Raw genomic sequence first — 16,709 nt, forward strand, 5'->3', positions numbered from 1 at the left:
CCAATCAAAAGAACCACCAGATTTGTATCCGAATGATAAGTTGATGGATGATCCCTCATTACTTGGGATGAATAAACAGAGTAACCAAAACGATCATCAGTCGAATGTCTGTTTCAAACTATGCCCCATTACATCAAGGGTTCGCAAACATGGAAAGGAAATTCCCTACTGAGACCAATTGGGGGTGGTAGTCCCCAGGTTTGGATCGAAACCCCAAAAGAGCCTAAAAACTTGTCATTGCCAAAACTGAATTCACTCACCAAATGAAACAGTAAAATTGCACAAGCTCAGGTGACTTGTCAATTTTGAAAAAAGTTAAAAAATGAACAAAAGCCTCCATGGAGAGATTCAAATCCAGGTGAAACCAAGTCAACCTACATGCCTACCATCGCACTAAATACCATTTGCAAGCCAAGACAACCCCTAAAATTTTATATAATATATATAAGAAACTCTGGTACATCCTGAGTTTTGCACTTAAAAAGCTCAGCAACTAGCCAAGTTGAGTTGTTGCAGCGAGATTTTCAATGTGGAAAACGAGTTTTTAATTCCTAGTCAAACAAAAATCTGAATATCCAAAGCACCAGAAAATTTACACAAAAATAAAAGAACCAGAAAATCTAAAAATCTTATTATCCTTATTTTTTGTTCTCGGCAGAAATGATTGGAAAATTGTCTAGGTTAGCAAGAACAAACTTAATGATGATTTGAACACCTACGAGTCCTAAAATTATGGTGCTCAAACCCACAGAAAACTTCCTGGGTAAAGGTCTACAAATATTGAAAGTTAAATGGCTTGAAGGAAGAAGAGGAACATCTCACAAACTCTTCAGTGAAACAATGACTGAATGTTACATACGCAACATGAACAGGCAATCACAACTATTTTGAGTCATGTCTTTCCTGAACCATTGATGTCTTTGTTCTATTCTGAATCAGATCCCAGGACCAAGATGAAATGGCAGACATTCAAAATGAATGGAACTTGGAGGAGACAAAGGAAGACCTCAATACTGTCAGGAAGCCTAATAAACACTGAAATGACAACTAAAATCCACAATGCCAAGACAATAATCCTGCCCCCTCTGAAATACAACAGAGGTAACCAAAACACGAAGTACAGAAAATTGTATGGGAAATAGAAGTAAAGCCTTCATCTTTCAAAGTCATTTGAAGCAAAAATTTAAAAATGTTAGATCCACCATATTCAGTAGAGTTCGCACACATGATGTTTATAAAGCATAAGAAACTTTAGAAAAAAAGAAAATCCAACCGTAACTTCAGTCTTCTTATTTTGTTTCGCAGACAACTTCAGAGATGATTCATCGCAAATCACTTAAGACAAGCAGTGACATTGTTCTCAGTGTACAAGGATAGCTTCAATATTTATGGTATCACGGCAAGCTATCACATATTATTGCTAACAGCCATCAATGCAAGTATGCCAATGGAACTCATGAATGTCTTGTTGCTGAAATTCATCACAAATATAGCATCACCATGTCATTCACTGCATACAATTTGTTATCGCTAGAACAAATTCATTAGCTCCATAAACTCTTCTAGATCCTTTAGGCTGACTAACCTATTTGTACTGTTCTCAGCAGTCTAAGCCACCAAATTACTGAATCAAATAACATGATGGGCAACACCAACAATTTGCCAACTCTAATGGAACCTCTTAAATTTGTATTTTTATGAAAGTAAAAAATCTATCTCAAAATTAGGAACTCATTCATGTAAAATGACTAACTCATTTGACCTTTTTTTTTTTTTGAAGTACTGATTCATTTGACATTTTTGAAGTTCAACCGCTATCAGTTAATTTCATTTCTCAGTGTCAATGAGAAAAAAAGGTGATTCAGTATTTCCCATCACAGTAAAGCTATGAATGATTTTGACAAGTTGCCCAATCAGTAAATGCCACCAAAAATGTGATATGCCAGAACTCTGATGTTTCTCTGACCGAAACATCCCTCACATTGAAACGGCAACAGAACATGGTCAAGGAAATGCAAATTACAAAATCCTCAATTGATTGTGAATGCTGTAATACAGAATCTTGTAATCATTCTCAAATGTAATTCAATAAAGCTCAAGGTTTATTTGACATTGAAGGTTCAAATGTACAGAGGCCCGAAATTGATCACAATCCAATATCAGATAATATTAGACTATGAATAAATTCTGAAGGTAAAAGAACATAAAACTATTGCCGCCTAGCTCTGAAAGCTTATCCCATTTTAAGATTTTGTTTTTTTAGACTGCCTACAACTCGACATGACACACAAACCAGGATTTTTAAACTATAAGGTGAGACATGTCTTAGATGTAAAGGCATTACTCACATGGGTATCCCTTTTATCAACAGAAGACAACACATAAAATCGAAAAACAAAATAGAATAAAAATTGCAACGTTTTGGGTTGACACACCTCTTGCTACAGTAGATCTCATATCCTTTATGTCATTAACCCTAAAAAAGGGGCTAATATTCCATATTGTGGTTGGTTAGGCTTTTTGTAACGCTCCCTATCTTATTTCAAATATTTGAAATCCTAAGTTTCTTTGTCAATGCTTCTCTTTGAAAATGAGATGATGCTATAATATTCATGCAAAATTCATTTTTATCTCATATAGAATGACACTTGCGGAAAGTATACAATTAAATAGAGAGCCAGTCTATTTGCAATTGGGCTTATAGATTCTTCTATTTTATTCGGAATCTTTTGCTAGCAAAATGTGACATGCAATCATTTCTGGTGAACACTTTAAACTCATCCAAAATCCTATTTCAAACAGATATAGCATTTACAAGCTCATAACCCCATTGCTTAAAAGTCACTCTGAAGAAATACCTGTGTTTCACGATCAGTGGCACTATTGTCTTGTGGGGTGTAACAACACCTCTGGTACCTCTCGAGGGTTTTGCTCAGACTGAAAATACGACATTGCAGTATTGGCATCATGTACAAAAAGACTAAATTTGTCCACATCCCCATATCAATTACAATACAGTAGTGTTAGAAATTAAAACACAAATTCCACCAGCTTTCCACTTTCTTCCCCTTTTTGACTGCCAACTTTCCATTGAAATGCATGTTCACAAATAAACAAAGAATGAAGCTTGTGTTTCCACTTGTTTCCATTAAATACAACCAAGAGAATCCATTTTAAAGTCCTCTAGAACATAACAAATCAAGAACAACACAATATGCCATATCACTATGTCATTTATCAAGAGCATGACTTCATAAACTCTCTCTCTCTCTCTCGATATATATATATATATATATATGAAAAAAGTTTATATAAGGTTGCAACCTTAAAATGTAGAATCACATATGCACCTCAAAAATCTATCGAAAATTATATATATATATATATATATATATATATATATATATATATATATGGGAAAAGTTTATATAAGGTTGCTACCTTAAAACGTAGAATCACATATGCACCTCAAAAAGCTATCGAAAATATTGTGTTAATGTTAAAAAAGCACTCTAATCAATCATCTCGACATCGAGATCTATGAATATGAAAAAAAAAAGTTTTTGAGTCCTGAAAATAGTGCATCGTGCAACACATTATCTAGACCGTCTATTTTTAAGATTTTCATATATTAATAGATCTACTTAATTTTAACTATTTTTGGAATTTAAAAATTTTTAATTAGATATGAAAATAGATTTTAAGATAGTAATGGATGACTTAACTACGCACCTATAGGATGAGGTATCGTGGTGCATGTTGTTCGTAGATCACATCGTTTTGATTGATGAGACAGGAAGCGTCAACACAAACTTAGAACTTTGGAGGGATGCTCTAGAATCCAAAGGTTTTAAAAATAGTCGGACTAAGACAAAGTATATGGACTGCAGGTTTAAAAATAATAGGAGTAGAGACAAGAAAGTAGTTAAGGTTGACGGCCAAGAAGTACAAAAAGGACCGCACTTTCGATATCTTTGGTCGATAATCCACGAAAATGGAGAGATCGAGGAAGATGTCGCACACAGAATTAGAGATGGGGGGAGAGAAGTGGAGATGTGCAACTGGAATTTTATGTGATCGTCGCGTACCAATGAGGCTAAAGGGCAAGTTCTAGAAAACAGCGGTGAGACCCGCTTTGCTTTATGGGGCGGTATGTTGGGCAGACAAAAAACAATATACTCATAGAATGGGTGTAGCAGAGATAAGGAAGTCGAGATAGATGAGTGGCAACACAAGAAATGATAGAATTCGAAATGAATAGAGACGAGAGAATTTAAGCACGGCAACAATAGGCGATAAAATGAGAGAGAGTAGACATAGGTGGGCTGGCTACATGTGGCACCAACCAAATACATCACCTGTTAGGAGGTGCGAGTTAGTTCAAGTAGAAGGACTGAAAAGGGCTAAGGGTAGGACCAAAAAGACGTGATTACAATATTTCAAAAAGCGTTAGGCGGCATCCAAGCGGCAGTGGGGAATAAGGCCGCCTAGCGCCTAAGCGGCCGCCTAGGTGGGCGCCTAGAACCTGGGTAGCCCAGTTGAAAAAAAAAAAAAAAAAGGATAGAAGTCAAAAAAAGAATTTTGATAATCCATAAGATGTTAATCTATATTTTCATACAATGCTAAAACAGTAAAACCATACAAGCATGCACTGATAGTCTGATACACTGTACACACAAAAGTTATATAGTAGAGACTAAAAATAAGAAAAAGAAAATATACAGAAATTCAGAAAATATACAGTCTAGGACACAATGGCCAACACTCAAAAGTCAACACCAAGATTCAAGCACTCAAGCATCTTCAACTCTTCATTATTCAATCACCATCATCATCATCATCAGAAAAAATGGGGTAAGCCTCATCATATGCATCAGATTCGAGGCCATCATCATCAGAATCATCTCCCTCTTCAATATAACGCTAGTCCTCCTCTGCTTCTTCTGAATCTGCATCTTCCTCCTCCTCCTCTTCTACCTCCCTTTTACTATGTGCAAATGAGGCCCTAGGAGTCTTGGTTGCTTTACCCTTTTCTATTTTTTTGTGCTTCCGTGAACTCAAATATTGTATAATCTCCCCGATAGCCTCAGGAACGTTTTTACACTGGGTAACATCCCCCATAAGATCGAAAAGGTATTTTTCGAACCGATAAATACCCCCATTAGTATCATTTCCACAATAATTACATTTAATACGATTTTTGTCATTCGGATTCTAGTTATAACCATACTTCCAACCTGGATCACCACTTTTAGAAGAATCTAGAGAAGATATTTTCATAGAACAATACTCATTTTCATCCATTTTTGGATATTTTAAAATAAAAAATTGTTTAATCTCATCCTGAATAGCTCAGGAATCTTTTTACAAGAAGCAATATTTCGTTTAACGCTGGCAATGTGTTTCTTGAATCGGTTAATACCCCATTGGCATCTTTTTCACAAAAATTACACCTTATACAATTTTTATCATTTCGGGTTATGACCATACTTCCAACCCGGGTCACTTCTTCGAAAAGAACCGGAAATAGATCCATTCAAATGAAAAAGATTTTGTTTCTGTTTTTGTTTTACAAAACTCATATAATGCTTAATCTCTTCTCTGATAGCTTCAGGAGTATTTTTACAAGGGGCAACATCCCCCTTGATACCGGCAAGATGTTTCTTAAACCGGTTTATACCCTCTTTTATATCTTTCCCACAATAGTTGCTTCTAATGCAATTTTTGTCTTTTGGATTCCGGTTATATCCATATTTCCAACCCGAATCTCCACGTTGATTAGATCCTGAAGAATACATCTCAAAATAGAATAAGCAATCTAAAAAATAAAATTTTGCACCTACTTTGATTCTTCGAACTCCAAACTCCCACCTCTGAGGTGTTTTTTAAAGCTAAACCTATAAAAACACCCTCTAATAAGATTAAAAAACTCCAAAACTAAATCTAATCTACTTGGGTGATGTTTGAATCTATGTTTCGTAACTTAGATAAACACTTAGATCCAATGAAAATCACAAAATTTAGTTTTTTTTAAGGTTTCTTTCTACCTAAAAAGAGTTCTTATGGGTTTAGGTTTCAAATGAACCTAAAACTTATCGTTAAAGTTTTTATGTTTCAAAAAAACTCAATAGAAAAAAAAAACAAAAAAACTCATTTCCGCCCCTAGGTGGCCCAAGCCCTAAACGGTCGCCCAAGGACTGCTGCTTAGTTTGGCCGCCTAGGCCTGGGCTTCTGGACCTCCTAGCTGCCGAGGCACGGGGGGGTCCGCTTTTTTTAACAATGTGTGGTTCGAAGTAGTTTGAAAAGATATGGGGTCTTGCAGCCGCACAAAACATATGGTTTTTAATAGAGCAGAACGGAGAACTAGGATTCATGTAGCCGACCCTAATTAATTAGAAAAATGCTAAAATGATGATGATAATGATGATGATGATATATATATATATATATATATATATATATATATATATATATATATATATATATATATATATATATATATATATAGGAAAAAGTTTTTATAATGATGCTACCTTATAATGTAGAACTACAGATGCCCCTAAAAAATCCTATCGAAAAAAGTAGTTTTAACGTTGAAAACCCTTTGATTGATCATCTCGACCACGAGATGTATGACTATGAAAATAAAAAGATTTTAAGTCTCCGAAATAGTGCATTTTACAACAAATTATCTACACCATCCATTTTCAAGATTTTCATATATTTATAAATCTACTTGATTTTAACCGTTTTTTAAATTTAAAATTTTATAATTAGATATAAAAATAGATTTTGAAATAATCCTAAGAACATTTTACATCAAAATTATTTACCATGATAAAATTTGAAGGTGCACCTTACCTCTACACCTACGGATTCTTCCGTATGAAAACTGCACCCATATATATATATATATATATATATATATATATATATATATATATACATATATATATATATATATATATTGGGAAACTCATTTGTATGCCCACTCGTGTACAAGAAGCAAATGCCCAACATTTGAGATTAAAACATGGCGATTTGACATCCCGTGTTGCGTGATCATATGTTTATGTTTTTCTATAATCAAGTTTACATGAACTTTTAGGGTTTACTTAAATTCAGTATGCCGCATCCAAATAAAATGTAAAAAACATATTTTGAAACATAAAAAATGACCGAACTCCCCATGGAAAAGGCAGGGATAGTTAGGTCATTTCGCACTTCAAAAGCATTTTTTATATTTTAGTTTGACGCCACTTGACAAAATCTATAAATAGCTCAATTTTTTGGTCAATCTGATTTCTTAAAAAAAGTGAAAAATAAAAGTATATTGCAAAATATTGGGCATGCAATCGAACCAAATTCAATCTACGGCGTTGAGTGTCTACTATAGAGGAAAGCTAGGGACTCCCATAGATACATACATTCATTTATATATATATATATATATATATATATATATATATATATATATATATATATATATATATATATATATATATATATATATATATATATGGGTGAGGTTGTATAAGGTGCCCACCTTATACCATAAAAGTAGGGCACACCTCTAAATTCAACTGGAAGATGTAGTTCCAAATTGAAAAATTATATGATGGCTTGAAAATTCATGTTATATGTTAATGTTTAAATTTCAAAATCCAAAAACAATGCAGATCGAGCAGGTCCATGAATACTTGAAATTTTGAAGAAAGACGATCTGGATAATTTGTTTCAAGATACACTATTTTTAAGGCTAGAAATTATTATTATTTTTTTATATCCATACATCTCGAGGTCGCTATGATCAATTGGAAGGTTTTTCAACTTCGGATCTTTATATCCAAACATCTTGAGGTTGAGATGATCAATTGGAAGGTCTTCCAACTTCATAACACTATTTTTCTACTAGAATTTGAAGTGCACCTTACTTCTATATTCTGAGGTAGCAACCCTATATGAACTTCCCCCCACCGCAACACACCACGCACCACACAAACACAGAGACAAAAACCCAAACAATACCATAACATGGATTCACTGTTTGTTGCTTTCCTCTTCCTCATCCTTTCAAGACAAATAAGATGATCAGTTTACTCGGAAAACATAGAACTCTTTAACTGCCTCATCCAAAACCCATGACATGTTTTAATGTGTGAAAAATTTCATGACTTGATTTTGAGGCACTTATTAAAAAAAATGAGATTCGACTTTCAATGTGCTTCACCAAATTACTTGCAAAGTCTCCAACCTTTAAGCACACTATGTCAATGTGATAAACCTCCTATTGAATCTTACTAGAGTGTGAGAAAAATTCAGGAAAAATAGATCACACTGATTTACATTCACCTCAAGGACATACTTGTCATACTTGTCCCGCCCCCAAACATACAAATAAAAAAATTATGCGCATAAAAATAGTTTAAAGAAAAAATGTTATGCTACATAATATGAACAAAAAGGAATGTCACACCATAAGCCTTGCTTGCACATGTAACATAAAGCAACAAGGGGAAAATTGAGGCCTAACAACAAGAGGATAGTGCAACAAATACCCTATTTATCTACCCAACGGACCCCATCCCATCCAAAAACAGCAAAGCTAGGAAAAGTAAAGACAAAGAAAAGAGAACAGATAACCCGCCTCTGATGGGACAATGTGGGAACAATCAAAAACAACAAACTTGCCTTGTAATCCAGGTGTGCATATAAATCCATAATACATCAATTGTATGTGTTAAATCATTCCATTAAGTTACTAAGTAATGATATTACGTTACTGATGCCAAATATTACATCTTTTTATCTATTAGAACAACTCAGAAATTTCTAATTTGCCGACTAAGGCACGTTTTATTCAGAAAATATTCTGATTGCTTCATCAAATAGTTTTTAAAAAAAAACAATGTGTCAATTTGATCACATTCTTGAAAGGAGACAAAAGGAAAACAAAAAAAAAAAAGAATGTAAGTAAATTGCATGAGCACAAAACAGGTGCCAGAACTAATGTTAGAACGTGTTTGATCAAGCGAAAATTGCAAGCATGTGAGAGCACAATCCACAATTGTGCGCTGCATTGCCTCTTGATTACGTTGAAAAGGCCAACCCACCCTTTCCATTGTCTGCCACTTCCTTCTCAAAATCAAGGAAAGTGTCACATGAAGGGGACCCTAGAGTGCAAGTGTGGACTACCGAAAGCAAGAGGAAAGCGGAGATCCACTGCAATCAATGGCTCCTTAAACTAGTTTTGTGAACTACGGCTTTGTCACTGCTAATAGTAATATAATACCCTACTTTCAGTCATCTCATGAATTAATTAGGTTTGCTAGATCTAGTAACATATGATGGTTGCCAAAGGAGTCCTTCAGGAAAAGTTATTGAATTTGGTACAAGAAAATTAAGCAATCAATTTCAAGGCGAATTTGTCTTCATAGGGTGTAAATGGACATCAAAAGTAGCCTCCTCTCTCTAGTCTTTACAATTAGATTTGCACTTCAAATCAACACCCAACTACTAAACTAAATGGTAATCCGAAATCAGTTATAACTAATTGTCCTCCCTTCACATGATGAAAGAACTAAAGCAGTCCCAGTTACTAAACATTTTTACATTTATACAGGACAGAGAGACCAAATCAAATGGTACAGCATAGCAGAATCAACGGAGGTAAGAGAGACGTAAGAACTGACAAGAATAACCTTTGATTACTAATGATGGATTCCATCATCCTAAGTTCATCTCTTCATAATCCATTATCTCTTAGCTCATCCAAACAAAATTCTCCATCATCTTTAACCTACGAAACTTGTGTGACAAAACCCTGTCCATATATTGCTTTTTCCACTGGTTTTTACAAGACCCTAATGCCCCTACCATTTCAGGAACCAAATTAAGCCCTCAGTTAATTGTGTAAAGGGGTTCAAGGGCTCCAAAGAGTCTGGACAAGTTAACCTAGAAAATCTTATTTTAAGTGGGTTCCAAGAAACCTCAAGTTCAACCCTATTCCTGCCGATGCATCAAAAGACAAAACTTGATTATCCTGTCTCCACCAACTTTCCAGCAGGCAGAACAGCTGTTTTCAGTTGGTGATTCTTCCGTAGATAATTTGTACATGCCCTCGACGCATGAGTCAGCCATTTTGTCGACAGATTTTGGGTAAATTCCGATGTTTCCTTTCATCGGGATCCAAAATTAATTGGTTATGTCCAGGAAAGGTATTTCGTAAAAAAAAATCAACTTTTTGTATTCAGAGTATTAGCTAAAAAAAATTGGTTTTGAAAAAAAATATGTTAAAAAAATTAGGCTGGCATAAAGTGCATAGAAAGCATTTAGAGGTTTTAAGCAATTTTTTTTTTTTTTTTTTTGATATTGTGATTTGAAGTAATATTTATTGTGTATAGTTTGTTCTCTTTGCTTTAATTGAGATTGAAAGACCCACTACTTTTGGTAAAAAGAAGGTGGCAGTCATTTTCAGCCAATGAATGTGATCTCTGACTAATTAAACCTATTTTTTTCAAAATAGAATAGGAGTTACCTTTTTTGAAAGTATTAGTAGGGTGGTGTTAATTGTAGGAATAGAAACCACAAACTAAAGTGTGGGGTGCTACCAACAATAAATTCCCAACCATCCGATTTCATATCCAACTATCAAAGATGGTTGTAATCTTCTTGTATGAAAAGTAAATGCATTTCCTTTCCAGTGATATTTCAGCTCATAATCCATTTTTTGTTATTTTCTCTCTCTCTCTTGGTAAGTGTTTTGGTGTTTTGGAAAAGACTGGTTTGAACCTTTGTCCTTGCCGGCTAAGCAGAAAACTCATGAACAGGAAAAGCTATGATAGCCTCTTTAAGCAAACTGCGAAAATTTTCAATTATATGTGAACCCTTCATCTCTATCATCTTTGCCACTAAGCCAATACCGAAGGATAAAAAATGTTAATTAACATATTTGGGATTTCTTGGACAAGGTTCAAGAGTTTGAACAATTGATCTCCCTTACCAAATCAAAATGTCTACTTTTAAGTCAAAGCCTTATCATCATCATCACCATACCCTTTTTCCAATCAATTGGGGTTGATTACAAGAATCCTGGTTTGTCATTCTGCTCTATTAAAGGTCACACCCTCAATAAGGTCACAAGTCCCTATATCTTTTTGGACAACTTCCAATCACGCCCTTTTGGAACTACCCCTTGTCCTTTTAAGCCTTCTATTTGAACTAACTCCTAGCTCCTGATAGGTATTGTACTAAGTCTGTTCCACACATGGCAAGCCCACCTAAGTCTACTCTCTCTTATCTTATTGTCTATTAGTGCCACACCCAAATTTTTCTGAATACATTTATTTCGAATTTTATCCCTTCTTGTCTTGCCACTCATTCATCTCAACAACCTCATCTCTGCTTAGCTCATTCTATGAGTATATTATTTTTGTCCACCCAACATTCCACTGGTAGAGCAAAGCTGGTCTCACAACTATCCTATAGACCTTGCCATTCAGCTTCACGGGTATGTGACGATCACATAAAATTTCATTTGCACAATCTCTATTTCACCCACCCAACTCTAATTTTGTGCGCGACATTTTCCTCAATATCTCATTTTTCTTGGATTATCGACCCAAAGAATCGAAAGTGCAGTCTACTTGGTACTTCTTGGCCATCAATCTTACCTATTTTCTTGTTTCTACTCCTATTATCACTAAAATTAGATTCGAAATACTCTGTTATAATCCGGCTAATTTTAAAACCTTTAAGATTTTAGAGCAAATCTCCAAAGTTTTAACTTTATGTTGACGTCATTTCAGGTCTCATCGATCAAAACTATGTCATCTACGAAAACAGGTACCATAGCACCTCATCGTGTAGGTGCCTAGTTAAGTCATCCAAAACTAAGACGAAGAGGTACAGCCCCAATGCTGACCTTTTATGTAGACATATTGTTACTAACAACTCACTCGTGTCTCTGCTAGTTATGTGTACACTACTAAGCGTTCCATTGTAAATATCTCTTACCAAGTTGATACAATTTTTGGAGACTCCTATTTTTTTCAGTAGCCACCAAATGAAATCATGAGGTACTCTATCATAAGTTTTCTCTAAATCAATAAAGACCATGTATAGGTCTTTGCCCTTCCCCCTGAACTTCTCAATCAGTTGCCTACGTGAGAATAGCCTCAGCTGTTGACTTGTCTGGCATAAAACCCAAATGATTTTTAGATATACTTGTTTTGTGCCTTAGTCGTTGCTCAATCACTCTCTCCCAGAGCTACATAGTATAACTCATAAGCTTGATCCATTAATAGTTCGCACTATTCTGTATGTCTCATTTGTTCTTTTAAATAGGTACCACAATATTTTTCGTTCATTCATCTAACATATTATTTGTTGTTCATACCTTGTTGAGTACCTTCATCAGCCAGTCAATGCCAATCTCCCTCATACACTTCCGAATCTCTATCGAGATATCATCTGGTCCTAAAGCATTTTCTATCTTCATCCATTTTAGAGCTTCTTTCACGTTCCAAGTCTTAATCCTACAAATAGATCTATGACCTCTGCCCTCAATTATACCAACAATTCTTTTAAGTCAAAGATTAAAGGAAAAAAAAATGACGATCAACATTTTTTTGCCTTTTTGGGACAAATTTCAAAAGTTCGAACTCTGGACTTCCGTCACCCAAATCGATATATCTATCACTATGTCAACGCCTAAGGAACAACTAAAACCTTCCTTTGCCAACTTGCGAAATAGCATAATGACGTGTAAACAAGCAAAATGAACAATGCAAGAAAACTTTTTAATGCATATGCTCGTTGAAAAGTTATTCTTTTTCAAAAATAAAATTTTAAGCCATTATTAATCGACAGATATCTAAAACCCATCTTTAAAACCATTGCACTTTTTTCCTCTGATTTTGATAGTAAATAGTAGTCTAGCACATAGTTACCGAGATCTTCAAAACAAAGCATCAATTCTGCTATGAAATCATGTTCTTGCTCTCCAAGGAAAGGAATATCGGTCCGCATCCATTTTTAAACTTTACAATCTTTATTGTTTCTATTTGGGATTGAGATCTTGAATTACAAAGGGATTCATATTCCCTAGTACTGTAGTATAGTAATACAGTGTAATAGTGTGGAATATGGAAGTAGAACAATGTAGCAATATAATATAGTCCAGTAGTTTGGTATAATATAGTAATATAACTATATAGTATAGATACACTGTAGATTGTATATTGTAAATTCAAATATAGCAGCATATATTATAGTACATGTATATATAATACTCAAAGTAATGGTTAGTAGCATATTATTGTATAGGTTTGAGGTATAGTATTGTATGGAAAAAGTTAATACAAAGTGTCAAGCTCATACTGTAGAAGTGAACACTGAAAAATTCACTAATTGATCATCTGTTTATATAAGTCCCTTGTCTCCTTTTGAACAACTTTACTTCTCTTATTATTCTCAACCTTGTCCTCTTTCTTCAATTTTTTTTCTTTTCTTACCTAAAATTAAACATAATAAGTTGTCCAAGAAACCAGCCTTATCTGTTTTTCAGTCAAGGTATTAAGCAGAAAGGGCTTTGAAGGTATATATCTATTTAACAAACCTAGGTATTTTACACAATATGATTTTTTTAGAGCATTTACCATTTTGCTCTATTCCCTGCTTTCGTCATCTCTCTAATTCATCTCTTGAGTCCTGTTAGTTTCTTGATCCCTTCACTGATTCCATTAATCGTGATTTGTCATATCAAACATCTGCTGTCCTTCCACAGTCTCTCTAGATGATCTTCAAGGGACTAGTCAGTATAATCACATTGTCGTAACTGATCTCGATCTTGATACATCCCATTTTGATTCTGTAACTCCCAGTAGTGATCCAAATTGCCTTCTCACTGAACTTCGCTACCTTGCATGAGTACATTGTGCATCTTAGTTCTAGACTGTCATTACTTCTTGACCATTATTCTTTCGCTTCTTAACCCAAGACCTACAAAGAAGTTGCATTTGATCCTAACTGGAGCTTAGCAATGACAAATGAACTACATGTCTCCCATAAAACTCATACCTAGGGACATGTTGATTTATCTCCTGAACATGCTACAATTCACTATGGTTGCATCTACAAAATTAAGACCAAAGAGAGAGATCAATTGAACACTACAAAACACAACTAGTTACAAAAAGGGTTTACTCAAGAATATAGGATTAATTATAAAGAGATATTTACACTTATTGCTTATTTGACCAAATAGTGTTATTGCTTTTTTCCATGGTTGATCATTGTATCAAATGGATGTAAAGAATGCCTTCCTCCATGCTAACTAGCAAAGAATATATGAAATCTTCTTTTAGTCTACCCCATCGAGGTCATTAGTTTTGCAACCTTCATCGATCATTTTATGGTCTTAAATAGGCACCTGATGTTTGGTTTGAGAGGCTTTGCTCTACTACTATTACCCACTAGTCCACTCAAAGCGCCCCATGAATCCCTTCCTTTTCTCTTCATCAATCGGCTAAAGCCTAAAGATCATACCATATTGCTTCTCTTTGTTGATGAGATGGTGCTCACTATCAATGATTCTATCATCTTCCGTGATACTCATATGCTTTTAAATGAAGGACCGTGGCCCACTTCACTATTTTCTTTCCGTTGAAGTGGATTCTTCAACTCATTGGTGTCTCTTCTATCCTATAGCAAATAATGAATGTAGTCTCATGTATTTATGGTTAGTGTAGTTGTCCATAATATATTTTTATAGAGTAGACCTTACAATAGCCAGGCAGTTATAATGAATAGAAATATAAGTAGAATTTCAACCGCCAGATCTTCATCATGTAGTTTAGAATGCATATTACCATATGAATTTTAATTTTTTTTCTATAAATCTGATTAAGATGACATTTTGGTTATATAAACCTAACACTAATGCACACCATATAAAAATAAAAACAAATTATTTTCAATAATTTAAAAGGACTAAATTACCCCTGTAATTTTTCAGGTGTATTTGGGTTATTTTATATTTTGGGCAATATTTTTTATCTATTTTTTAATTGTGCCACCTATTTTTTAGTCCACACATCTAAATTTTCATTATGATCCGATGTTTTTAAAAAATATTAAAATTTATATAGTGATATATATTCTGAACCACATGATAAAATTTTGATGGCTCCCATTCTAGCTGCTCAGCATTGTTAGCTTTTTCCATTTTCTTAACTACCGTCCATGCATTGTCAATATAAAAAATTCGTATGATTAAGATAATATACAGAGTTCTCTGTATGGAAACTTGAATCTTTGACTTGCCAAACATTATTCTAGGTTGAGTGTAAGGCAATAAAGATTACAATTGGTGTCCAAACATAATCTAAGCCATATGGTTCGTATAACTCTTTATTGATTATAAACTACCTTCGGACAATAACAAAATAACAAAAGATGATATAAAAATTTTATAGCAAAATATTGATATCTATCCACATAAAACTTTAATCATTAAGCCAGGATGATTATCACAGATATCCGTATTCATAGCACCATATAGAGCAGAGCAACAATAATAAATAGTAATATAAATGGAATCTCCATGGTCAAATTTTCATTATGTGGTTCAGAATGCATATCACTATATAAATTTTAATATTTTCTCTAAAAATATGATCATAATAAAATTTTAGACATGCTTACCAAAAACTAGGCACACAATTAAAAAATATTTCTAAAAATATAAAGGATCGAAATACCCCTAAAAATGATGGGGGTAATTTGGTAATTTTAAATTATCAAAAATAAATTTTTTATATTTTTATAGCATGCGATATAATGTTAGGTATATGCACCTCAGAGATTCCACTTATATTACTATTCATTATAGTGGTCTAGCTATTGTTAGCTTTTTCATATATATATATATATATATATATATATATATATATATATATATAACACTACAAAATGCCTATAGGTGAAGTTTACGGCTTTATCACCATTAATTGTTTATCACACAGTCACAGATGTCAGATAGTGTTTGAATTTTAATATTATTTTTACAAATCATAATGATCAGGAATTTTGTAAGTGTGTGAGCCTTAGTGAGATGCACATGAATAAAATATAAAACAAATAATTTGAATGATAAACATTACGCAAAATACCCCTATAAAGTTTCAGGGGTAAAATGGTTATTTTATTTTATATCTATTATTATTTACTATTTTATTTTGGTGTGACTTGGTCATATGTATACACGACCGAAATTTTAAATAAATTTGATTAATATGATAATTGTAAAAATTCAAATACTACCGAACAACTGTGACCATGTGATGAACTTTGGACGGTGATGAGGTGTTAGTGAAGTAATGTAGATCTTCACCTATAGATATATATGAAGAGACTACAAAACACCAATGGGCAAAAATGAACAGTATTTTGGCCCACAGGCTCGACTTCATCCAATTTTTTTTTTAATAGCATGGATTAAAGACTGTCACGGACATAGCATGTCTGTGGCTGTTAGTCATGGATATAGCACGTCCGTGATGAGATTTTCTTACTACAAGGACCGCCATGGCTCTCGTAGGTCCGTGGCGGTTTTTAGGCAAAATCATCACGTCGTGATAGGACTGAAATACTGTAGCAATTCGCCTATAGGTGTTTTTAAAATTATATATATATATATATATATATAT

General features: G+C 33.9%; 1 protein-coding gene across 1 annotated transcript in view; it reads right to left on the reverse strand.

The window, feature by feature from the left end:
- AGL6 (AGAMOUS-like 6) overlaps positions 1-16,709 on the reverse strand; it is a 58,899-nt gene that overhangs the window by 19,921 nt on the left and 22,269 nt on the right. Inside the window, exon 2 of the mRNA NM_001305833.1 lies at positions 2,859-2,937. Within this exon, the coding sequence (NP_001292762.1) occupies positions 2,859-2,937 (79 nt within the window). The remainder of the gene's footprint in view (positions 1-2,858; positions 2,938-16,709) is intronic.

Source organism: Amborella trichopoda, chromosome 9 (assembly GCF_054954075.1).
Source record: "Amborella trichopoda isolate Santa Cruz 75 chromosome 9, AtrichopodaSantaCruz75HAP2 v2.0, whole genome shotgun sequence".
NCBI classification, from domain to species: Eukaryota; Viridiplantae; Streptophyta; class Magnoliopsida; order Amborellales; family Amborellaceae; genus Amborella; species Amborella trichopoda.